The following is a 26,931-nucleotide window of genomic DNA, read 5'->3' as shown; positions in this document are numbered from 1 at the left end:
ATCTTTTTTTAGTTCCTACCTCTTATCTTGGTGATTGCAGTTGTACTCCGTATCAGATAAGAAGAAAATACCCGAAGCAGCTCCTGCCCACTGGGTGTCAGTGAGCATAGCTCAGCCAATAATAGGTTAATTAGTTGTTTCAATTGACTTCTTTATTTGTAGTGCTTAAGTTTTCAACTTGAGTTAGAGAGTACAATGTGCATCTGTCTTTTTGTAGCAGGTTTAGTATGCAACATGGGCTTATAAAGAGATGAAGTGGTTGTATTCACATTTTTTGCACAATTTCTGTTTGTCGAATATACACAGTCAGAGAAATTTTACACTAAAAGGGCAACACATTTGTATCCAGTATTTACTTCCCAGTTGAAAAGCTCTCTCCAGGATCTAATCAAAAGCTCTGGTATTTTCCAAATATTTCATGATCTACTTTTATATTTTTGTTTGTAGCCCTTTTAGTAATAAAGTTGGTGTGAGCGCTTCTCAGTATTAAAGTTTAAAGGAGGATTTAAGTGCCTGAATTGGTGACGGCAGACAACACATTGACGCTGATCCATTTAAAATCACATGAAAGTCACAACACACACTGACAGCGCACACAAACACATGCTTCTCTTATAAGTGAATATTGTGTGCGCACTTTTCTCTGTTGCTTCCTGACCGCATGAGTAAAGAATCAGTGATGTATGAAAAATGATAACCGGAACAATTATGTGCTGCTAATGGACTAATGAGTGCCCGGGCTCGGTGCATGTACGCGAGCTCGGTCTTGCCCCATGGGTTTTCTGTCTTCATTATTAAATTTTTTCTCCCTTTTCTCTTCCCTTTGGCTTCATTCCCCACACTTCCGTTCTCATCTGCCCCCCCCCCCCCCCCCCCCCCCCCCCCCTGAATCCTTTTCTCCACTCCTCCATAGATACTGACAAAGAATTTATGGAAGCAAATTTGGGCTCGTCCTCGCTGCGCCTCCCGTTGTTTCTGTGCAGATCAGCAGTGTGTGTGTGTGTGTGTGTGTGTGTGTGTGTGTGTGTGTGTGTGTGTGTGTGTGTGTGTGTGTGTGTGTGTGTGTGTGTGTGTGTGTGTGTGTGTGTGTGTGTGTGTGTGTGTGTGTGTGTGTGTGTCCATTAATCCCACCCTTGAACGACCACGGTGTGAGGGGGTACACACATGGGACACATAGTACATGCTGTACACCAGACGTTCTGTGTGACATATGATATTTGGCACACACACACACACACACACACACACACTCACCTCAGGCGAGGGCAGCTGTGAGTTGAAGCAGCACTATGATTGCCATAAGCGTTTTAGGGACCTAAGCTGATAATCTGTCTGTTTTGGTATTTGGTCCGTTCCTTCTGCAGAGTCCAGCAGCTGGAAGAGACACTATTGGTTCACCTCGGCGTGTCACGATAGCTTTATGCCTGTTTTCTTGTTTTGTCGGCACACAGATAACGGATCGGTGACACGTCACGCGGCAGCAGTCCTGACGCCTTTCTTCATAGTTTTTGGGGAATAAGTTGTACGGGAGCTGTCATCGTTTCGGGGGCTTCTGTGACGGATCTCGTCACAACAGTCGTCGATGCACTTTTCCCATCTGCTCAGTTGTGCAGTCATCTTTTTTTTTCATCTCCCGTTGTTTCTGTCCATCGCCATCTGAATACGCGCAGCATCATTGCGAGCTTCACAACTTCTTGACAGGAGACGGTTTGCACGCCTGATTGGCAACTCGTCACCACAAGATAAACCATTCTTGTTTCCCAGTTGCCCGCCGGGGGGGGGGGGGGGGGGGGTAGCCGTGACACACAGCGCTGTGATGACAAATTAATTGAAAAGAGAGAGACGCTGCTCCAAACTGCTGCTCATCCAAACTTTGTCCTTAAAGGTTGCGGCTGCTCCGTGTGACTCGCGTTTTTCGATTCTGTCGGAAAATGTCTCGGTTAGGCTGGAGAGTAGAATCAGAATTAGTCTGTTCAAACGATGGTAATCAAGTCATGATTTTAAAAGGGCAATGGATTCCAGACACGGGATGGAGCAGAGTTTTGTGACCCATTAGGAAACGTCTCACCACTGTGGTTTGCCGGTTGAGTGTCTCTTCACCTTTTCTGCCTCTCCTTCTCATATTCCCTTCTTTACGTTGCACATAACCGCTCATTCACTATAACATTATAAGATGATGGACAGGAGAGCCTGATGGGACCAGATGTGACCTGCGTGAACAGCTGGGTGTGGAGACATCGTGCCGCTGAACCGGCAGGTGAAGGAGGTCATGCAGTGAAATGCACGAGGCAGTCGGCGTCTCCGCCGCTTATCTGCAGACTTGTTTTTTTTTTTTTTCCCCTCCCATCGGCGTCTGAATCATCCTCATTACTGCCGCTGTTTGTCTTCCCATTTCTTATCAGCTGCCTTCTATTTTCGTGTTTCGTTTCCTCCGGGCCGGGAGCCTCAGCTGAGCTCGTCTTCCTCCTGAAATCTAAATGGTTTACAGTGAAATTTTAAGGAGATTATGAAGTCAAAGCTGTGAGCTGCATGTCTGTGTGTGGAGTGTTTAGTTTACACTCTATTGCTTCACAAGTGGTTGCGCAAGCAGGACTTCAAAATGTACTTCATGGTTCTCCGGTGCTTCGCTCCCTGCTGAGTTTTCACTCCCAAGCAGCACGATTATAGTTTATGAAGACAGGATCACTTCTCCCTTTCGCTCTATCTCTCTGGCAGAAAACCCATTTTAAAGAAATATGGACACATAAGTTTTCCTTTTTTCCCCCGATTCTGCTTTTTTCCCCCTACAGTTGACTTTTCCTTGCATTTTTTTCCGTTCACTCTAGATTTCTATTCTGCAGTTAATATTTTGGTAATGACTTTGTTGAAGGTTGGAGGAAGAAAGACACGACTTGACTTCTGTTTCTTAATGACAACTGCAGTGGGTCATGGATTCCTGTGGATTGCGGAATGTGCGCTTACAGTATAGTATTTTCAATCAAATACAACCACAAAGGATGTGGTTTATGAATGTGTCTTTACTTGGCTGCAGCCACAGGAAGAAAACATGTCGGCAGTTGCATAACTTGCAAGTTTATAAACATGAAGTGGAATTTATATAACAGCTATAGTTTATAAATCTCCTAAATTGGCAACAACACAGAGCAATATTTGTTTTCTTTCTTTACAAACACCTCGCCCCGTGGGTTGTAATTCCTTATTGCACAGAATTGTAGAGCTTATAGGAAGTTCTCGACTATTTGAAAATTGTAGAACTCCTGACAGTTCTGAAGTTCCAACTAACTTCCAACCAAGTTCTGGAATTCCATGAACTTCTGGAACACTCACTAAGTGTCTGATTTCCACCAAAGTTTGTAAATTTAAGATGTCTAGCAAAGTTGTGCGATAAAGTGATGCCTTCATACACTTTTTTTTTTTTTTTTTTACTGCAACCAACTCTGGCTTTTATTTTTTTTTTCACAGTCTGGTACTTCACACATCTCTGCACATCCCTCTTGAGATTGTAACACCGCTGTTGCGGCCATCAATGAAAAGAATGTTATCTTTTTCCCAAGCTAAAAACAACAAATGGAGCTGAAATAACCGGCGTAATCCTGTTTGTAGGGTAACCGCATTCCAGCGCTGCAGCATAGGTGGTCGTTTTCAATCAGAGTCACACAGAAAGGAAGTGGAGCAAGTAGGAGAAACGGGTTCTTGCGCTGACCTAAATGCAGGGCATCAGTCAGACATTAGAGCGATACACATGTCGGGCTGTGACGTCTGAACCGGACGCAGAGATGAGGGGAAATTCTTTCAGTCTTTGAAGAAAAAATTCTGCCGAAATTGTGTTAACGTGACCGAAAAGTCGTGCTCCTTGATTTTTTTTTTTTTTTTTTACTGCAGCAAGTACTTAATGACTTTGTTGGCTGTGTGTGGACACTGGAGTCAGCGGGAGGCCCATCATGTGCTTGTGTGTTAATCCCGTCACTCAGCTGCCGCCGCTGCTTTTGTGTCCCGCTGTCTAATGTACAAATGCCCTAAAAATTAATCTCGGGGAATATTAATCTGGGCGGTGTGGCTTACAGTTCTCACAAGTGATTACACGCCGCTCTCCGCCGGTGAAATGTCAGCGGCAGCTGCCCGATTGCAGCTTCGGCGCAGACGCGTCTCGGTTAATCTGGTCGTCTCTACGTTTAAATGCCACTCGGTGGCTGCCCTTAATTTTTCCTGCCTCGCGAGAAATCTGATGACCTATAATTAGAACGGAGTGACTATAATCACAACTTAACGATATGTGTGGAAATCTGACCACACTCACCCGTCCTGGGGTCAGAATGAAAAGCCTTTCAACACAAGAGGACTTCTAATCAAAAGGAGAACATATGGGATAGTAAACTTTCTCCATAGATTAAAATCAATAATCAGAGAAAGTGCATATTGATTTTCTTAGTTCGTGAGAGTGGCTGAGTCCACTTGTATTCATAGCATCACGAGAACACAAAATAATCTTGTTATCTTACCTTATTAACCCGACAACAGTAACGTCTTGTGTATTCAGCTTATTTCATCTGAATAACAGTGTTCTTTCTTTTTTCCATCAAAAACAGTCAAGTTTTTTTTCTTGTTGTTATTGGCCAAATATGTGACATTCAGACACATGCAGAACTTTGAAACATAACGGAGCTTCCCTCGTTCAGTGTCGCTGGCAACTGCTGTTGTAACCCAAACACTTCCCTAATCCAATCCAACCTTCAAATATGTTGTGACCTAAAGATTTTCAGTTTTTTTTCAAACACACGCCCACAACATTTATGCACCCAGACTCTCAGACAACAGTTGCGTCAGCTGCCGGTTTGTCTCACGCAGTAAACAGTTCAACTGGATCATATGACTGACTTTCACCGTCAGCTGAGTCCTATTATTTTTAGAGTCTAGACCAGTTGAATGACCCGATATAGCTTTGGTTTTTTTTTTGTTTTGTTTTTTTGTTTCCAGTGAATCAATCGGCGTGGCAGGAAGCCTCTGATGAGAAGAGTCTGACAATCTGGGTCAGAATTTTGGGGAGCTTGATTATTTTGGGCGAGGGAAAAACAAACAGTCCAGTCAAACCCAAATAAACAGGAATGGCTTTTCTTTACTTGGCATTTATAGAAAAGGCATCATTTGTCCGTGTGAGAGGAGAAACGGTGTATTTTGTCTTGTTGAATAGCTCGTGCTGTTCTCTCCAAACTTTCAAAACATAAATAAGTTTAGTTTTAATCTGCCGTATTGACTTTTTAAATGTCCCTGAAATTTTCCGCGTTTTCCTTTTGTTTTTGTGTTGAATCAAGAATTTTCCTCCACTGGAGTCAATCAATAAGAACAGTGGAACAAAGGGGGCTTTGTGAACACGAATCGACATGACAATCGCCGGATTCTTCTTGTACCTGCGCTCGCTACATACCAGCGTCACAATGAGCCTGGCGAATTATCTCTGACGGTCTTTCTCAATGTGATGGGATTCCTGGAAAACCAAGGCTTTAGTCAGAGCTTTGAAATGTTGTTTCAGGTCTTACAGATGATGGGGCGATCAATCATAACCGACCCTCACTGTTCTCGGGTTCAAAGCTTTCGGAGGATTCCTGACTGTCACCGGGTCGTGTTATTTACAACACCGTCTGTCGGCGTGGACACGAGGATGTATTTTACGTGCCCGTATCAGAGAGGAGATTGGTATACGCTGGCTGGCTCATGTGTTGTCTATTCCCACTACTGAACATCTCAATTCAGCGTGACGTTGGTGTCAACATGTGCGTGCAGGTCCAATATTGTGTCGAGCTTTGTTTTGGCATTTTGACTTAAAAAACTGTGACTCTTGAGCTGCTGATTGCACCCAGTGAGTCACTAAATGTGTCTGTCTGCTGTTTGCCGCCCCAGCAGCCTGCGACTTTATCTGATTTTCAGTCATAGTTGCATGTTGCGGTCAGTTAAAGGGCAATAAAAAAGCTCAGCGGAGCTACACAGTAAAGTCAACTTTATTCATATAGCGCAAATGGGAGGGATTGACCAAAGAGCTGTACAAACCAGATAAAAACACAATCGAGGGATCTAGAAATTAACGTGCAATTCTGTGTGTTATGTGCTCATATTTCTTCCATCCATCTTCTATGTCGCTCCATCCATCTCTGTGGGCTGCAGCGGCTCACAGCAGACTGTGAACGAAGGCAGGACAGACTGTCAACAGGTCACCAGTCCACCAGCAAAACACAAACAAACCCACATTTCCACCTACAGGTGATTTAGACACCAATTGGACATAAAAGCATGTATTTGGACTTGGAGGAAAGCAGAGTGACTGAAGAAAACATCGAGAAAGAACCGAAGACGAGAGACGAGCTTGCTCAGAAAGTCACCCCTGTATAATATATACAACAAGAACGTATTATTTCCTACATCTCTCAGGGTATACATACATGTAAAGTTTTAAAGATGAACATGAATCCTGCTTTTGATCCCAATATAAGTGTTGGCTGGTCGTGAAAACTGAACTCTCTATTCTAAAAGTCTTCCACATTATTAAAGGAGCTTCAAGGCAGCATTTATCCGCTCCACACTGTCATCTTAAAGCAGTTTCTTCTTTGCCTTTTTACTGATTTATGTTTTTAAAGTCTTTTTCCAGTAAAGATGAATAATAAGTTCATCCTCTGGAGTAGCTTACTTCTCCTCTGAGTATAATGAGCCTCTCTGCTCTTAATGACATTTTGCTTTGTGAGAGGAGCTCCACATTTTTAAATCCCGATTCCTGCTGTGTAGTGGTGTAGCGTTACACTGTACTCTCACTGCTCTGTAGCCGCCTTTCATAAACAGAGCTGTGGTTTTGGTTGCGCGTCTGTGTTCGCTCTGCAGATTTTTAATTGCCACGAACTACACCTGCAGGCAACTATGGATTTAAAAACCTCCTTTTCAGACGGTTAGTAGGTCAATGGGACATGTGACGAAAGAGGGAATAAAACACTTAAATCCCAGATAAATAACCCTATGTGGTCCATCTGAAAAGACAGGATTGCTTAATAGTAATTTAACCCTCCATTGACCCAGATATTTGGATCCATTTTGTTTTCATAAATGTGGAATTGTCAGAATAAAGTGGAATGAGTTTCGCTTCGGATCACAGAACTGCGATGCAGAGACGATGCTAACATGCTCGGCAGGGATTCAGCCGCAATCACTTTTGATCGTTTCTCATTCTGAAACTGTGGCTCAGTTTTTAGGGCAGGTTGCCTTTCATTCTCAAGGCTGTGGGTTCAATCCCCCCATTTCACCCATTGAGCAAGACGTTTACAACCCAAAGTGCTCCCAGTGTTGGTGGAGTTGCTTCCATGGCAGCCGTTACTGTCTGAGTTAATGGATGAAGGCGACGTTTGGGACTCCTGAAGCAGTGGAAAAAAAACCTGAGAAGTAAAATCCATTTACCAGTGTAGATGATGCACATGTGCACAAGGCTGGATTTCGTGTTAAATGTTTTCAGGATATCACAAGCATGGTTTAATAACCTAATCCTATCAGCAACGACAGAATGTGAACGTAAGGGAACATTTCAATCATAGCAAAGATATGTTTATTGTTTTACTACTATTAAGATATGTTCCAGTTTCATAATAATCTGCCTTCCTCCAACACCCAAAATAGGCTCTTGTGAGGTGATTTAACACTCTTGTTTTCACTTTCAAACAGGGTTACAGAGAAGGTAAAGGAGGTGTGGATTTTGGCTCATGGGTTCTCGGTCTGCAGCCAGTTTGAGCTCCGTTTGGAGTTGCACCAGCAGTTATCCTCCTCACTGAATCCACCACCTCATCCATTTGCAACCTGTGCAAGACTGTGTTGAAACATGTTCCACCATTTCCAGTGTCGACATTTGTTACCAGTCTGATCTTCTGTTTGCTGTAACCGAAAATATGCATCTTTTCATCCAATTCCTCCTGCTTTCCAATCAGAGCTGCTGTCCTCTTTCTGTTTGCTTTCCTCTTTAACGTTCTATTTTTATCTTCACGTCCTGTCACGGTAACTAAAAATGCTTAAAAATAGAAGAAAAGGCAGGACAAAAAGCTCCTTAGTCATGCGTCTTTCAAAGCAACATCTGTGAACGATTGAGTCTAAAAAAAAATCAAATAATCTTTTATCTCCAAATTAAGATTTGGAGCTTTAAAAACCTTGGCCCCGTAACACGAGGGTGTGCGTATGTGTGTGTGTCCTACTTCTTGGCTTTTGGCTCATAACCGTTGTTTTACGTAACACACTTCATCCCACTTTGTCTGCTGTTGCCATGGTGAGGCTAATTTATACAGGCATTAAGAATTAGGCTTCTCTTGTTAACATGCACTGCGGGCTGATGCTGGCTTTTACGCAGGAACACACACATTTGGGTGGACACACACACACACACACATATACACTCACACTCTCACCGTTTTTTTGTGTGTGCTGCTGTTTGTGAGTTCGGGTGGCGGATATAAAAGCGAGAGGGAATTGAGCACAATGAGCAAATTTCAATGTGTGTTTTGTGCAAAACTGTTGAACAGCTGATGAAAAGCTCTGATGTGATCATTATTTATTATGGGGAATTATTTAGAGACACAGCAGGGTTTGTTTACATGATTGGCATCATACACGGTATAAAAATACAAAATTCTTTTTACTGAGCTTCAGCTTTTGCATACTGTTGTGATTCTGAGTCCTTTTGTTCTGTGACAAGAGCTGTCACAATATCTATAGTTTCACTTCACAAATATCGTGCACAAGAAATATTACAATATTATAACCACAATTGATACTTAAACAATTCAAATTGTGTCGGATCCTACAAAGTATTCCATCAACCTTCATGTATTTAATTTATTGTGTGTTTTAAGACATTTTCGGCCAAAGCTTTCTTCTGAAATAAATACTTATCAAGACTATGTCAGATAGCAAGATGTTTTCAGGACGTTGTATGCTTGGAACTAAAACTGCTGTTCACCTCACTACAAAATAACAATTTCAGGGACGAGAGTTCTGTTATTAGGGAGAATAATACTGTCAATAAGGAAAGTGCCTCTTTAGAAAAAGCTCTCGGATAAATCTGTATGAGTGGCGAGCTCAAAATATCACCAGAACATTTCAATTAGGTTTCTTGAGCAGATGTTTGAAAACCTCCATGCTCAAGTATAAAGTAAAAAGAGTGCATCCAACGCCATGGCCTGCCAGGCTGGGGTCACGTTAATTAGAGACGCAGCCAAAGGCACTGGAAGACGGACATTTTTTAAATTTTTCAGCTGTTTTTATTGACTTGCTGGGCCCTTTTGGCCTTGGTCTTTTCTAGTTTTAACGAGAATTTCTGTCTCACAGTTTTATCTCTCTGACAAAGTTGCAGCTGACATTTATGTCCATTCAGTTCCTTCTAATTGACGATGTCAAGACAGGCAACATGAAAGTAGGCAATTAATCATCTTGGTATAATAAAAAAAACTCCTTTAAGACGAGGTTGTTTTACCAATACCCAACATGACAGGTAAAGTGTGAAGAAGATGGTCCACTGGATGCTTTTTTATGTCCAAGTATTATACCTAAAAATGGACTCTTAATATATAAACTTGTGGCTGTCCCGTGATTATAAATGGGGATCAAAACGGTCTACAATCTCCCTACGTTTCTTGCATGTCTGATAAAGAAAAGTGATTGTCAGGAAACTTAATATGGCCCAAATATGAGGGTAAAAAAACAAGGACCTCATTAAAGTCATGATAACAACAGACAAGATGCATCAAGTACAAATTAGGTATTATTTTGTAAATAAATACAAGAAGAGACACCAAAGACAAAAGTTTAGCTTGTACAGCTGAAGCCACTGTGCGAAAACTAAAAATGTCAAACTTTACAGATAGAAATTGTCACCGTTTGCTATTTTTAACGAGGCTTTCTGGTGCAAAAAAAAAGTGAAATGTCAAAATCTATCATTTATCTATCATCTATCTATCTATCTTTCTTTCAGTTTTGTCGTGGCTATAAATGTGACAAATAACTTTACTTTCTTCATTTTTTTTTTCACACTTTGTCGAGTCATCCTGTCCTCTCCTGCCTGCTTTCTTCTATAATTTCTATTTTTAATCTGCACATCCTGTCGTCAAAACATTGTGAGTCTGCTCTCTTTCCAAAACGTTTTTCAGTTCATTACTCCGTCATCCATTATTTCATAGCTGGAGGCCAGAATTCTGAAGCAAACTGCTTCTGCAGCGCAGCTGGTGGGAGCTGCAGATCCAGATGTGGGGGGAAAAAAATACACCCACAGTGCGTGCAGCCGCGGCAGGTGGAAATGAACAAGAGAAAGAGAAAGAAAATCTCCATGCATGAAAGTTTAAATCACATTGTTTGAACTTAATGCATTAATGCATTAGGAGAGCCAACAACGAACTGATGTTACAGCAGGTGTCCTGTCCTCCACCTCCTCGGCAACAACTGTGCACTTGCAGTTTGTGCTCTTTTTGCTAAGCTGCAGTTCAGCATACTGATCAACTTCGAGTTTTTCTCCCCTCTCGCACACCACGTTTGCGAGTGCGTTTTTAAGTCCGCGGTGAAAGGCGCGTGAATGGACTGACTGGCACCTGTATTCAGCGGCGGCAACAGCTGGCAGGAGACCAGAACTCGCTGCGAGCGGACATTGTTGTTCTCGGTCTGAAAGCCTCTTTGGGCCAGACGAGCGGTGACACCGAGCGGTGCGGAGGAGCGGTTTTCAGGATTCAATGGCTGAGCTCAACTCTTTTGTTGATGGGGTGTGTGTCTTTATGTACAAGTTAACACATTTAAATGTTTGGTTTTAATTTGAAGGGCCCCGCTGGGGCTTGGGGGGAGAAAAAAGTTTGGGAGAGTTCCAAAGGCGCCTTGATGCAATCCTAAAGATATAGCATACCATGCATGCCACAGTTACTGAAGCAGCGGGGTTTACTAGTTATTGAAAACAAATTGTTAATTCAATAAACTGTGGGTACATGTTGTTTCTAACTGTCTAACATTCTTCATGCTTTGTGTCATGCAAATATTCTTTCATCAAGTAAAATGTTTATGCTGATTGTTGATGCTTCTATTGAATTATTTGTGTTGTGTGTTAAACATACCTTCTGTCTAACATGCTGTCATACAAAGAAGACATCAAGCAACTGAAAACAATAGAAACTTCTTCATATGAGACATTTAACATTGAATGAGGAAAATTAGTATTGCGTACAAAAAGATTTTTATTTTTCAATGTCGCCCGTTCAACTAACATCATTATAGTACAAAAGCTGTGTAACGCACATAAAGCGTCTTCTTCTTCTTTTTTCTTTCTTTGTTTTTTAAGTTTGTCTCTCTCTGAAAACGAATGTAGGACAAACACTGTTTGCTTTTCCTGCCGTCTCCATCTTTCAGTGTGAACACTCTGTATGACTCTGAGGTAAATATGAGGCTGTTTGGATTGTGTGAGTGCTGCTCCCTCGCGTCTCTCGTGTATTCTCTGATGACGGCGGAGAGTGCTCACTCAGTCGTTCCCCCGAGACTTCACCGCGGGCTGGAGTTCGCTTTCTGTGTACCATTTAGAAACATCGGGTTATTGATGGGACTTGAAAGTGAAACAGATTGCATAACCTGGTTGTCGTCGTGTACACAATTCCGCCTTCAAGTGTCTGGTTCTCCATCATCGAGCTTCTCCTGAAACAACGGGGGGAATCTTCAGGAAATGGCCTAAGTGCTCAGAATGCTGTCCGGCCTGTTCTGTTATTATCCAGAGAGCATTAGGTAACAAGATGTACCGTCATTTTCCACCCACTGCTCCTCTTTTAGGGGAAGTGAATCAGAAAGTCGGAGGGAGAAAACTGTGAAGAGCAACCAAAATGGACCAGAATGTTTCAGTGCATTACAACAAATAGCTGCAGTCAGCTGCAGTGATGGCGTGGGGTCGCATTTCAAACTAATATTTCATACCAGGAACCATCTAACATTTCAATCATTTGGGTCTGAGAAACGTGAAACATACTGATGAAAGCAGCATTAACTAATGAAGATTCACAAGGATCATAATGTCATTTAAAAAAAAATGTATACAGAGATTCCTCTTTGAAGTTTGACCTCAACTCGGCTCCTATCATTAGAGCGAGCCTGAGGTTTTACCTGCAGCAAGAGCCAAAAACAAATTTGCGCATTTCAAAGAAAAACGTAATGAAACACTTTGCATAATGCGTTGTGGATATGAGGAAACTGTTGAATGTAGTGTTTGGCTGCAATATATTGTTTTGGCAGTGGAGAGAAAACTGTTTTTTTTTTTAAAGACAATCTCAGGAGTCTCCAAGAAGAAAAGATTTGGACCCACTGATCTATGTACATGTTTATATCTCACGGTAGCAATGAAAAGGTAATAAAAAATGCATTTTTGGCTCCATATGACCAGTCGGCTGTCCGGCTCCTGGCAGATTCACCCCTACATCCATTGGCCCGAAAGCCTCATTAACTGAGTCACAGTCGTCAGGCTCCTCTGTGTTGGAGGGAGCTGCTATTAATAGCCGGAGCAGTATCAATCTCACTGGTGTATTGTTCCCCGCACAGCGAAACAAGGATCTAGTCTTTCCTCGGGGTCCCGTGTCGGGTCTTTGTGCGGCTATCTGTCTGCCACACAGGCCCAGAGGAGACACTATCGAGTTGCTGGGATGTAGATGTAGATGTGTGTGTGCGTGTGTTGGTTTTTTTTTTTTTTGGGGGGGGGGGCTGCATTTGTATGACGACGAGACATTCCCTGCCCCCCACACACAGAGGTAGTCTGTCATCCGGAGACACAAAGATGGATGGATGAGTGCAGGCGGAATAAAACGGGCTGCATTCAAACTCGGGGCCTCACAAGCTGAAAGACGGAAACAAGCAAACAAAAAAAGCACAAAAACCAAAATCCTCTGGCTTGTTTGTCACGTCGTTTGGCAAAGTTGTTTAGCTGGCGGCGCTGTGGGAGAGTTTGTCTTGTTCGCTCGAGGAGGAGAAGTAGACACAGGAGCAAAGCTGAGGAATTTACAACCGATTTCCTCTGTCTGCTTAGTCGAGTTTGATTTGATTTGACAAATCTGTCTCTCTGTTTTCTCCCTTCAGGCGTTTATTGCGTCGACTGTATTCTGCTGCACTTCTGCAAGGTGGAGATCAAGCCTCCAGATCAAACTTGAGTTATTGCATTATTTTTATACCAAGGTCAACAATTGAGGCATTATTTGTGTGTCACACATGTATTTGTTTGCTACAGAAAGTGTTCGGCGGGAGATGCGTTGGTGTGGAGGGGTTTATTTTTATTCTTTGCTAATTGTCAGATACAACTGAAGCCATGAATCACAGTCCAGGAAAAGATTCTAATCCCAAAAGACATGGTTTTACCCCACTGGGGACATGCTGTCATTTTATCCTTTATCTTGAAAATTGCGCGATGAACATCAGAATTCTGATCATCTCATTATAAAGTCATCTACGGATTGGTGTGAATTCACGTCTGTGATGTTTTGTTCTGGCCGGGTTGCAGGACGTCTGCGGCGACAGTGAAATGAAACAGAGCTGTCATCTAAATATAGTTCATAAGATTGCCCTGTTTTTTTTTTTTTTTTTTAAGTGGCATCGTTTAACACTTCCCGTTCTCTCTTCTCAGTTTTTTTTTTTTGGTTTGTTTAAAGTACTTCTGTTTCCTCTCAGAATCCATTGACATGAACAAGAGTAATTTGACTTTTGAAGATACAGTAGCTGGATATCTTGTATGTCCAGTTGCATCTCAAATATGTAAGTCACAAGTTCTTTCCAAGTCCATAATGTATATATAGATGAAGGATTTTCAAGTTGTTGGGTTTTTGTTTTTTTTGTTTTTTTACATTTTAACTCTGAAAATGGCCCCAAGGGGAAATACATTTAGGTAAAAGTGATCTTATTAAATAATAGTTTTGATTGTCATGATCTATAGGCTAAACCTGTGAAGAATATACTCAAAAAATAAATATCAAACTTCATGTGTAAGTGTAACTGTTTGAATTAAAACTTTTCCAGCTTGATTTCTAAGCTGTGAAGATTTCACTCAGTCATTTGTTCAGCATGAAATGGTGCCGAAAAACTAATAACACTCTCAATTGTGACTTTTTATGCAATAATCACTTGAAGCCATTATTCAGTTATCTCAGAGGATTTGTGCCTTTTGGGGCGCTTGATCTCTGCTACATCATTATCTGACAGCTATATTTGGACGCTTCTCTATTTTCAGCCCAGCTCCCTGAGAGCCCACGTGAGTCATGTTGCATTCAACGTCCCCGGCTAGAAAAAGGTTGAAATGTGGCAGGCAACTACCGGTGAATATGGACAAAACGAAGTAAGAGGCTGATTAGGTAACTCAAAATCTGTATTACCTTTGTGAAATACATACATTGAATTAGATTATTGGAACAATCAGAAGTTGAACCAAGAGGGTGAATGTGAACTTTCATGTTAATTTGTTGCAAATAAATGTATGACTTTACACAGGCGTTATACATTATGTATGAAACTGATGCACTCTATACAAGCAAAAAACCCAATTATGCAGGATGAACATGCAAACTCCTCATAAAAAGGCCTAGAAATTGGGGAAATTCTCGCAGTGAGGCCACTTCACTACTCTGCAAAATCACGTGTTGTACATGACTCTAAAAACAGGACTTATCTGCGTGTTGAGGAGAACATCTTCATCGTGTGTCCTGCGACTGTCACCAGTTCACAAGTGGTTGTTTGGCGGGGGGGTGGAATATGTGGAGGAACGGGAAAGTTACCAAATATGGTCTCTCGTCGGATGAAAGACTGAAGAAGCGGTGGATGTTTAGTGTGTTGTGACTTGTGAGTGTGACTCCTCTTTGGGGGTTTTTTTTTTTCTTTATACAGCTGTCAGTCAAACTGCCTCTTAAGCAGAAGACTCTGGTGTTGAGGTTGGAAGTATGTGTACGCACACGCCGCTCGTAATGAAAAGTGACGGGAGTCGTGGCACCTTGCTGAGGAGTAACAGAAACTGTTGTCTGCCGCCGAGCGGTTGCGTGTTCGCACAGGCTCTGAATGCTGCGCGTCCACTTCACACATGGCAGACGTCGCCAACAGAGCCGACTCTGTGCTGCGTTGCACAACGCTCGCTGCACTCCGGTTCACCCCTCTCGTCGTTGACTCAGTCGGCGACGCGCTGCCGACTCAAAACACTCGCTCCCCCCGAACGCCGCCGCTCGTGCATCTGTGCCAGTTGTTTTAGCGTTGTGCCTGTCGTCTCTCCAGGAGTGTCGTCCCGAGTTCCGGAGATCATGGCGGCCGGCACCCACTCCCCAGGGGGGCCCAACGGCATCATCCGGAGTCAGTCCTTCGCGGGATTCAGCACCCTGCAGGAGCGACGCTCACGGTAAGCACGGGAACTGATTCAACAGTTTGGTTCAAGAGGGGAAGGAGAAGTTATTCTGGAAATCCTCCCTTGGAATTGATATTGACTTGTGTTTAAACATGTTATTGATTCAGGGAGTGAATCTGTGTTATCAGGCAGCGCAGATATGATGGATTGTTGTGTGTGTTTTTAGAGTGTTGAGAGAGTGAGTCCGCCTGCAATCCATTCATAACGGACATAAAGTCCACTTCCTGCTCCCTGCACAGGAAATGTCACCGAAGGAGACTTCACATCTTAAAATGCCCTTTTTGAAGCACCCTGCACTCACTTCCTGGGTCACTGTAGTAACGTAAACACTCTGCTTATTTGTTGTTGCTCCTGTAGAAATATAACTAAATTAATCCATTAGTCACAACCCAATAATGGTTTTGGTCAGCATTTTACTGTTATTAGTTTGCGGCAATCCATCACAAGATGCTTGACTGGTTCCACTGGTGGATTCAGGGTCAAAATTTACTTCTGGGTTTCATTTTTACCCCCGAAAAATCTCTGATCGTACAGTAGCACCCCAGAAACAGTCCGAAATTTGGATGATAGGGTCTGCAGGAACTTTTCAGTGTCTTTCGATGCAATTTTGTCAAGTGTCACATCTCTGTGTAAGATAATCAATGTTATACTTGAAGTCCACTCACACAGACAGCAGGATTTTACTAATGCCAAGCTGAACTCCACGATCATCAACAATGCACAGCGAGATCTTCAGATCCTCTTAATGGAGCTGAATCCCGACGAGGAAACGAGCACAGAGCCCACTTTTTCCCCCCTGATCATTTCTATTCACTGCTACAAGATGGTGGTGAGAAGTGACAGATCGACATCGGTCCTCAGAGATAAGACTTCTATGTGGGTTCGTCCCTCTTTGACTCATCTCTGGCGGCTCTTGCTTTATTGCTACAAGACAAAGCCTGCTCACATCCAGGGCCCAGATATCTCTCCCTCGCCATCGCCGACCTTCTGTAACGGCGCCGCGTCCTCTTCATTGGTTCTGGTTTTGCTCTGAGGAGCTGTTTGAAGACTGCTCCCCTCCTTCCCCTCAGTTCAGACTGTGAATGGGGTAATTGGTTGGAATGACTGGGCTGTGTGGGCGACTGACAGCGACTGACAAGTTACCATTATGATAACGAGTGAGGTGAAAAGCTGCAGAGATTCTGCTTTTTGAAGCCACTGGTGTGTGCGTGCATGGGTGCGTGCGTGTTTTCTCACATGCGTCTGTCCAGGCTGCAGACTTTGCAGTATGTATGCAAGGGTGCAGATTTATAATTACAAGCCTGTGTGGAGTTGTGACTAAACGTGTGTGTTTCTACGGAGAGACCCCGCCACACTACAGTGACCCCCAAGGCTACGCGGCGCTCTCGTTCAGCGTTGCCCTACATTTGTGGCAGCTCGACCCAGCTTGTGCTACAAGACGTGGCACGTTCCAACTTGTCGCGCGCTGGAATTGGCTGCCGTTGTGGCATCGCTGAAATGACTCTGGGATCATTTCATTAAGACAAGATCGATGGCATTTGTCACCTAAATCTGTAATGGCTTTCAAAGCATGAGTGGATGTGAAGAGTGTGACCTGAAGCGGATTAACGTGTGCGGAGAGAAAGGCGTGAAGTCGCTCGACTGTTGAGCGGAAAATGATCTCTCGCATTTCTATATGTGTGTGTGTGTGTGTGTATGTGTGTGCGCAAGCTGAGGGCTTTGCCACAGCAGTGAAATGTGCCATACAAGTAATCTTAATTTAATAAGTTACCATCATGGCAAAAACGGTTTGTTCTGAATATCACGTGAATAAATGTGTATTTTCTTCTGGTTTAACTTGATATTAGGTGGAAATCTTTGTTAATTTCTCAGTTCTACCTCCAACGGGTTACATGATGTTTCATACACCCCAAAACCCAAATATATCATTATTTTATCAACCCATAAGCTCCATTTTGACAAAAGAATCCACATTATGCTGCATACAGAAACTATATGAAAGTACTCTAGCTGTACTGGGGAGTGCTGAGACTGTGTGTAAATCAGATGTCCTACTTCATTTGCTGGCACATATGTGTCTGACCGTGACCGTTGTGGCCGAGTTGCTGGAGGACTGAAGGGACTGAAGATCACTTGAATGTCATGGATTGCCAGCAGCGTGTTTGTCTTCATTTGTTTGATTATTGAATAGATTCACCTCCAAGATTCTACTGCTGGTTTATATGATTGGCTGCACATTTGATTAGAGATGCTCATATCCGATGTTTTTTTTGTGTGTGTGTGTGTGTGTTGTTTATTTTTGCTGACGTTATTCGAATAATATGTTGGCAGTAATGTGTGACTGACAGATTTGGCATTGAACAACTCGATGAGTTCGCTCTGTATGACAGATGAGATGAATTCATGCTGCGACTGGCCCACGGGCATGTTCAGCGCGCTGCGGAGTAATAGTGAAATGTTACATTATAGGTAGCCAGTGGCATAGCGGTCTTAAGTACTGTGGAGATGTAGTAGTTCTTAATTAAGATGACACATGAGTACTTGTGTAATGACTATTGCTTGCGGGTTGTGTTTTTTTGGGTTTGTTTTTTTGCTCAGACGATGATGTTTGTACCCAAAATGTGTGCGTCTGCAGGTGTAACTCTTTCATGGGGAACTCTGCGGTGCAGAAGAAGCCTCAGTCCAAGCCCAAGAAACCTCACCTGTCAGGCCACAAGGGGAGCAGCAGCTCCAGAGAGCCACAGCCCAAAAGACTGGAGGAGGTTTACAACGCTCTCAAGCAAGGGTTGGAGTGAGTAACTCGCACCTCCACTTTACGACGTCCTACTGTATGCGCACACACTCGGGATGCGGTGAACAGAAAGTCGTTTCCCTGTCGGGGTTCAGCAGAGGAGAACTATTTCTTTAAATAGTACGAGCTGTTCTGAACAAGTTCAATTATGATAAATGAAAAACATTATCGTCTCTGCTTTTGACGCCCAAGTTCAACACTGTATTCACCTTAAATCCTCATGTTGATTTTCACTTTTCTTTCCGAAAGTGAGTATCTGGAGGTTCATCAAACCGAGCTGGACAAACTAATGTCTCTGATGAAGGACATGAAGAGGAACTCTCGCCTGGTGAGAAATGTTTTTCTTGTCTCAGACCTGTCAGTGCTTTCATCAGAGGGCAACTGATCTATACAGGAGCACTAAAAAAATATGAAAAATTTACAGTTCTATGCTTCAATTTACAATACTCTTAAGGTTCAGCCAGTCTTACATCAAACACAAACAATAATTACACAAAACTGATTCCTTTTCTTCTGTCGTGCACAGTGTCGCTATTACACATACATTCTGAGTCAATGCAGTTATTGCTCACATACTTCACTTTATTGCAGTTATTGCACATGATTCATTTCATATATATATAGATTTTGAAGAGTTTAAAACACATCTTGATCACTTGGATTCCACAAAATCTTTATATCAATGCAACAGGAACAATTTAGGTTGGTATTTCTCTTTAACAACAGTTAATTGGATAGAATTCATTAGTTATAGCTTATGAATTCAGATATGATGCTTCAAATTTATTTTAATCCATGCAGTCATGCTCACACAATGCACACAGAGTTAAGAAGTTTAATCTGCTCTATTTATTGTGCGACAACTGCAAGCTGCTTCGCATTACGTAAGCAACCTCAGATGTGCTTCCTTTACTAACTGTGTATCTGTATTTCTTTCTTTCTTTCCTCCCAGGGAGTGCTGTATGATCTTGACAAGGTAAGTTGATGGAGGGGAGGGTCAACTATAACAAGCTTCCAAGTTTGTGTGCCTGTGTGTGCGCGTGTGTGTGTTGAGTGAAGCTTTGATGTCAGAAACAGAGTTGAAAGGCGAGAAGAAAAAAAAAGGCACAAGAGTGGAAGGAGGAAAAGAAGCGCATGAGGAGGAAGAGGGGAATAATGAAGATGAAAGGGGAAGAAAATAGGTGATGAGGCAGCTTACGAGGGACTATCAGCAAGAATGAAGAACAAGTGCACATAAGAAGACAAGCATTCACTTTAAACCAGTTTGTAGCGTTCGGAAAAACATGAAGTCAAGTTACTTACATTCTCGTTTTAGAAAACTTCACATTTCCTTTCTGATACTTAAAATAAATCCAGGTGTCGCTCTCTAGCAGTCACGTTTTCCAGGAGTTCACGATTGAATCTTTACTTTTATTCCAACTTTTAACATTGATTCTTAATTTTATTGTATTTTTATATCTCTTTCTTCAATTGTAAGAATAAAACTACGTGAGACAACATATTAATTTAGCTCATAGAAATAGAAATAATATGTAATAAAAACAGTTCTACAGGTGTACTCCCTATTTTTTCTGGACGTTTACAAAATATTCCTGGTCCTTATTAACTGTATTTGAAATTCTCATGTTCACCAGATATTTTCACGAGATATTTCCCAACAAATTAATTGACTGTTTCTGTCTTTCTGCAGCAAATAAAAACCATCGAGAGATACATGAGACGTCTGGAGTTTCACATGAGCAAGGTAAATGCTGTTGTACGATCTCAATGCATTTGAATAGTTGTCATCTCTTTGAGAAATTGTATGAGCGTCAAGCATTCAGTCATCAGTCTGATGGTTTTCTAGTGGGTCTTTGAAGAGTGTCCATGAGAAGTTGTAACAACAATACCTTGTCTCACCTCAGCACACAGCCGCTCAATAGCGACAATACTGGTGTAATTTTCCAGCTTCTTTCAAACTAAGAGACTAAAGAGACTGTTGGATAGGTCAACAGCCGAAAACAAAGAAACAACTGTGCTTAAATGGTCTTCATTGTCTGGCTGCTTCCTTCCGGCGTCTCCACGGCGAATCATGTGATTCACATGTTTGATTTGACACAAGTGTTTACACCAGATGCCCAGGCTGAACCAAACTTCACCCTTCATTCTCATTTCTAGTACCAGAAACAGAAAATGTTCTTCTAATGGCTGGTTGGATACGAGCAGCCTACTGAAGTAAGGAGGAACTCAAACCGTCATAATCTCACTATAACCTCCAGGCTAATATGCACAAAGCTGCAATACGTTGGAACCAAACTTTTATGGATTGAAAAGTAACCATCCATCCGTCTGATTGTACTTAAAGTAGAAAAACATGTTCATTAACTGCATCATACCCTTCAGACATTTAAACAAGTAGTAAAATCTCTAAAGTGACTTTTTAAATCGGCTGGAATCCCGTGGAAGGAGGCCAATATCTGCACGATATGAATGCTTTGTTTCCTTCCAGTTCACAAGCGGGGCGGCTGCTTTTTGCTCGGCCTGCAGGCGAGTGAGGACATACCTGATCCTGCGTGGAGTAGTAGAAGTCTAGACAGGATGCGACAAATGTATGAATCCCGGCTTCATGACAGAGTTGATCTGCTTAACAAATTCAAGAGAAATAGCTGACATTATTGCACTTGCATAAACATCAAGTTTCATTGGTCAAAGATCATCATTTCAATTGCGTTATTGCTAAGTTTAAAAAAACATTTCCAGTTATGTTTGCACGTCCTTAACGCAGACTAACAGAGTGGGAACAGAGGAGGGATTGTAAGATAGCATGGGGAGATGTATCTGAAGGTCATCTGCAAACAATGAAAGAAGATATTATGTTTCCTGAAAAAAAACCCTGGAGGAAGCATATATAAAAGAAGAAAAGGTTCCCTTTAAGAATGTGTACACTTCCAGCTGTATTCCAGTCCTCAGGGACGTCGTCCCACATCATAACGATAAAACATCAGCTTCAACAAACCCTGAAATACTTAAATTCATTAGTTCTGATTGAAAAGAGTGGAGAGTTGCAGCAGGATTTTTTTTTTTTTTTTTTTTTTTCGGTTTCTGCTCCAGTTATGAGGAATAAATAAATGAATGCTGCTCCTTCATGTTTATTTCTGTCCCCGGGACACAGAGCAGACCTGTGCCAAGCAACCTCCGTGATCCTGCAGGTTCATAATGCAGCTGCAGATCAAAAACATATTTATGTCCCTGGACCAGTCGGTGCTTTTGGATCATGTCGAGCTTTTCAGTACCACTGCTGCGTTCGACTGGCATTCCTGCTTCTCTCTGCTTCGCGTGTTGATATTTGAGGGAAGTTTCCAGCTGTTTCTGCCGTTGATATGAAAACTTCCCCACTGAGGTTGCCAGTTAAGGATTTTATCCCCCCCACCCCCACCCCACCCCACCCCCGTTGTATCCTCCTTTGTAGATTCCTCACAGGTTGCCGGTTGGACACATTAATCCCCGACAAGGTTGCAAGGCTGAGCAACTTCTTCTTTTTTTTTTTTTTTTTCCTTCTGCATTCACGTCTTTTGTAGTCCTGAAATGGTCTTTCTTGCTGTGCGTCAAATCAGACGTGACAGCAGGCAATCTGAACACACACGCCCAAACAACAGCGCGGCTCCAAAGGTAACCATGGTTACACCACCACCGAGCTTCTGAAGTCCCGAGGAGCTGGAGGGAGCCGACCATTGGGTGACGTCCACCCCTTTATGTTCACCCGCATCCTGAGACACAATGCAATACCGACCTTCAGATGTTTGGTCCAAATCGAGCAGTGTAAACAACAACAACAACACAGACAGATAGAGAGAAAGAGACGCTTCTTGTTGCGTCGCACGTGTTTCTTGAGACTCGAGGGCAACAGTGAATCTGGGTCAGGGCAGTTTGGCTCCGTCTTTTTGCGTGAGGAGGAATTAAAGGACTAACGAGAGTCAAATGAAAGTAGGTAATGATGTCTTATAAACTCAGGAAGTCTATCAGCGCCTCCGCTTCACTGCTGACTCCGAGGAGAAAAACGCATCAGTGCCGGTTCTGTCTTGTGAGGGTGTCACAGGATGCTGTTAAACAAACACACACACACACAAAAACCTTTTCTGCTTAACATCCCGCATCATTTTAAAGCCCCTCGTTTCCTCGTTTGGGCTCTGACCGAAAATAGACTTGAATGTACTTGTAAATATTTGAAAATAGCGACGACGTTTCTGATTTATCTCTTCAGGCAGGTAAAAAGCCTCAAAAGTTGAAGCCGAGCGAAGAAGTTAAATTTAGCAAAGTCTTTGCTTTCTAAATATAAAGACCTGCTCTTCTGCTCAACTCTGACAATGTGAAGTGATGAGAAATTAATCGAGTCTAATAAAAGATTTATTGTTTGGAACCATGGATGTTTAGCGGTCCATTTATGTGGCAATCAAACCATCAAATTAAAATCTTAATAAAGCAGCGACGTGACCCGCTCCTCTCGACTCACTATGCAAGATGTTTGCTGTGCCACAAGCAATAAATGCCCCAAAATATTACTATTTAGTCTATTCTATTTTATTTTCCCTGCATTTGATCATCACCTATATTCCACTTATATTATTTCGCACAAAACTGAATCATCATATTTGATTAAACTTCACTAAATTGTGTTTGTAAGATACTTGAAGGTCAGCTTTGTTTGTGGATAATGTATTTTGTAAAGCTCCTCTTGTAGATATGTCGGATGTGGTTTGAGTGTTTAGAAGTTGTTATACAATTGTATCTGGCAGACATCATAATTGTCCCTTTAAGTCAGTCAGTCTGTTATCATTATTATACTCAGGGTGTAGTTTGGCAGGAGAGACGCTGACTTATTTCACATTGGGAGGGTTAAAAAAGCATTCTCCCTTTCTCCTCATCGACATAATGCATCAAATAAGAGAACTGGGGCTGCCAATGACCAAACATTCAGTTTGTAGACTTTGTCTTTCAATGAAATAATGACATTTTCTGGGCATAGACTCTGTATCAATAGTTGTATTGGTCTCGGCCTGTTGTTGTGAAGCCAGTCTGACTGAATATGCAAACAACATATTGTTACGAAATGTGAAATAGGACTGATGCTGTAAACGTGTAAAGAAACGTGCTGAACGATGTCGACATTGACAGATGCGATGTTTCAGTAGCTGGGAGGCACGGTGCGCGTCCGTCACTGTCTGTGCTCGGGCTCAGGCATGTCTCTTTGTGCGGGACAGCTGCCGCGAGCGATGACTTAACAGTCGTCCGTCAGCAAGTTGTTCGCTGGTGACTCACATCAGCCCGCTCTTTTGTTCCTGCGCCGCCTGCAGATGTCTGAGCAATAATTGGCACATGCACGGAGGAAGCAGGTGGCACAGTGCCGCCCCTATGCCGTCCTGCATGGGGGTAGAGGGTCTGTGTGAAGCTCTGACCACCGGTATCAGCAGGGCATCATTAAGGCGATGAGTGACAGAGATGGAAGGTGAGAAGAGCAGCTGCCAGGTGCCCCCTCTCCCCACCAGATAATGTGTGTGTGCATTAACCAAGTGCCACATTCAATCCAAAATGAGTGTGTAGACTGTGCATGTGATTATTTTTGATAAGGGGCACTTTCTGCTCCTCCCCCTTTTCCTCCCTTGAATGCTAATCTTTCCACCAACACACACACACCCACACACCCACACACCCACAGCTCCCCAGAGACACGAGCCTGTGTGTGTTTGATGATGTTTGGTGTGGCCCGCCTGTTTTAATCTGCTTATAATCACTTGGCCCCTGGCAGAAAGTGTGTGCGTGTGTGCGTGTGTGAGTGTGCTTGCTTGTGTTCCATTATCCTTTGATCTAGGACAATAATTGTATCTTAAGAGGATTTCTTCCATTTCCTAAAGAATCTTAGCACATAATAAAAATCCCACATTTTAAAGTCAAATATATTCAATAGATGCACGATAATCTTTTAAAACCACAAATTAGATCTCATTGGGAAAAAAAATTAAAAATACACACAAATGACCAAACAAAAGTTGTGACTCGGTTACTTTTCTAACCAGCTATGACAAAATAATGACCGAGATTTTATTCACTCTTAAGTGAATGTGAACACCAAATTATCCTCCTCCTCACCATAATTATCCCCTAATAAAGAACTTCCCATGATCCCTCAGTTGGTGTCGAAGCCACACACCCTCCTTACCTTCCACTGAGCTGTAATTACCACAGTCCAGACGAGGACTTAATTCCGAATACATTTACATTTAATATGTCTTCACATCTGATGAGAGTTAATGAAGAGAGTTCAGGTGGGTTTTAATGACATGCACGTTAAAGCAGATGTGACTTTTGAACCAAGATGCTTTGCCCCATTGGTATCCTGGTTTGTGCAGAATTTTAATCTTCATATAAATTGGCAGATTTTTGCTCTCAGACACTGTCTCACACTGAAATTAAGTCTATTTGGGCCTTTTTTTGTATGTTCTCTCTGTGCATGTGTCTGTGGTTCCTTCCCGCAGTCCAGAAACATGTGACTGACCTGTCCATGGTGCATCCTGCCTTCACTCAGTCTGCTGGGATTGGCTCCAGCGCCCTGCGACCCTGAATTGCATAGTTTCCATCTCAGTATTCACTATTCTGAGTGCTTCAGTGTTCTTCGTGTTCACTGGCAGACATGCACCTCATACTGTGTCACATGTCATTCGACGATCCAGCACATGACTAGAACAACCAATATGCTATTTTGCAAATATTTGTGAGACTTGAACCTGGGATCGTGATGGAAAAGTTCAAAAATACATTACCTTAGTATTATGAAAGCTGTGCAGAACTTGAAAGTAATTGCATTTTAAAAGCTCGAGCCAGAGAATTCCAAAAAGTTTTGTTCATAAAAACCTGATTTAAAGTTGGAACAACTTGTGTAATATCTTTTTATATTTCTTTGTTTTTTTTGGTTGTTTTTTTTGTTTCACCTCCTTTTTTGTTTTGTTGGTAACTCTGCTGTGGCATATGAGATCTATCTGAAGAAGCTTTCCAATAACACAAAGCACCTCGCAAGACAAAGGAAAGGAGTGATTGGATTCACAGTGAGGAGGAGCGCAATAGGAGGTGTATACAACACAGATACCACATCCCGTGTGTGTATCTGCTTCTTGCCGAGCATCAGCATGGCTTCTTTCCTATCGGACGCTCAAAAAATGGGCATGTCTGAGACATGGACAACCTCCCCCCCCTCATCTGTCTGGGCAGAGCATTTTGTCTGTTTCTTTGTTTGTGTTTTGCCTTTCATGTTCCTCATTCTGGGCTGAAATGTGCCTGAGGCACAGCAATATGCTGACGGCCACCCTCTGGAGGGGAGCTTGGCTGACCTTCAAAAGGACATTTCCTTGAAGGCAGCGAGAGGCGATTGTAATTGAGGACAAAATATAGCTTCATTAGCTGGTAATGATTTGATTACCGATTCCCTGGAAGGAACAACGGCCATTCATCAGACGCCACTTTTGTTCCGAGAGGCGCCGAGCGTCCCAACACGGCGATCCATTGTCGTGTGCTCACCGAATTGTGCTGCTGCAAATAGCGTTTCTCGAATTAATAAGTGCAAAAAGAGTTCACTTCAGTTAATGAGTGTTTCGGAGCTTCTTAGCTCCAATGCTCATGTTTTCCCCTTTTGTTGACAACGGAAAGCTGTCGGTACCTGGCTCTGGACCAGCCGGCCTCGGTCACAGAGCTGAGAAAAACAGTTTTGGGGCTGCATGTTGTTTTAAAGCTGGTTCAGCTCAGCTGCTGCAGCCTCAACACACACCCACACACACTCACACACACCACATAGACCACATACCATAGACAGACAGACGGGCTGGGTCCCATCAGGGGTGGGGGATTGCTGAGGTGGAGCTGTTACAAATGGTTTGTGTTTCTGTGTGTGTGTGTTGTATAAGTTATTATTACACTCCCCTTGCTGTATTATCATTTCTCTGTAGACCACTTTCACCATAAAATCCACCCATCGCAGTAAAAAAAAAAAAAACATGCTGTCCTCGCACATGTCAACATGTCTGCGCGTAGAATCACAACGTCTCCTTTCAGAAACATGCCGGCAGCCTTCAGTTCAAGCACAAAGATGCACAAACAAACACCCGGGGAAGCTGTTTGGACGACAGGAGCCAGAATGGCCCATTTTCTCCTGCTCCTCTCTAATGAGAGCCATAAAGTGCGCGAGGCATCAATATTTCAGCGCTCTCGTCGGGCAGACAGCGATATTTCCTTTGATGACACTCGCCAGAGATGTTTTGTTTTGCTCGACTCGGATCATATGCGAGTTGAGGATGCTTAAAATTTAACCAGACAGGATGCAGAAATGTGGACCTCTGGTAGATTATATAATAGAGGAGAAATTGCTGAGTGAGTCAGCTATATTCAACATTAATTAAGCCTCCTTTAGGAGTATTGTCTTTTTGCAAATGTGAAACTAAGTGGCTTCTAAGAGGAAGTGGCAGATACTCATATTTGAAAACTCGAGGAATTATGCTGTGGAGCATTGGCAAAGTGACGTAATCATAGAGTTTGCATAACCAGCACTGTGCGTTCACTTACGAATGAGGAACAATATTGTGGAAGTGACCAAAAGTGCCTTAAAAATACAGTCAGGATGGTCAACCGGGGGGTGAGCTGAGAAGAGCAAAGTCACTCAAAATCCAGCATTTCCACCACTACCACGTTATTCCAACTCGCCCAGTTTAGTAATGTACCCGTTTCA

The 26,931-nt window shown here is 42.6% G+C and overlaps 1 protein-coding gene across 1 annotated transcript in view; it reads left to right on the top strand.

Moving 5' to 3' along the window:
* Positions 1-26,931, top strand: part of ripor2 (RHO family interacting cell polarization regulator 2) — a gene marked incomplete at both ends in the record, with an annotated part of 52,937 nt that overhangs the window by 16,181 nt on the left and 9,825 nt on the right. Inside the window, 5 exons of the mRNA XM_080516557.1 lie at positions 15,268-15,388; positions 18,030-18,185; positions 18,435-18,513; positions 19,138-19,161; positions 19,876-19,929. Of these exons, the coding sequence (XP_080372683.1) occupies positions 15,268-15,388; positions 18,030-18,185; positions 18,435-18,513; positions 19,138-19,161; positions 19,876-19,929 (434 nt within the window). The remainder of the gene's footprint in view (positions 1-15,267; positions 15,389-18,029; positions 18,186-18,434; positions 18,514-19,137; positions 19,162-19,875; positions 19,930-26,931) is intronic.

Source organism: Blennius ocellaris, assembly GCF_963422515.1.
Source record: "Blennius ocellaris genome assembly, chromosome: 20".
Classification (NCBI taxonomy): Eukaryota; Metazoa; Chordata; class Actinopteri; order Blenniiformes; family Blenniidae; genus Blennius; species Blennius ocellaris.
The sequence above is the reverse complement of the archived record's forward strand: the minus strand, read 5'-3'. Positions and strand labels throughout refer to the sequence as shown.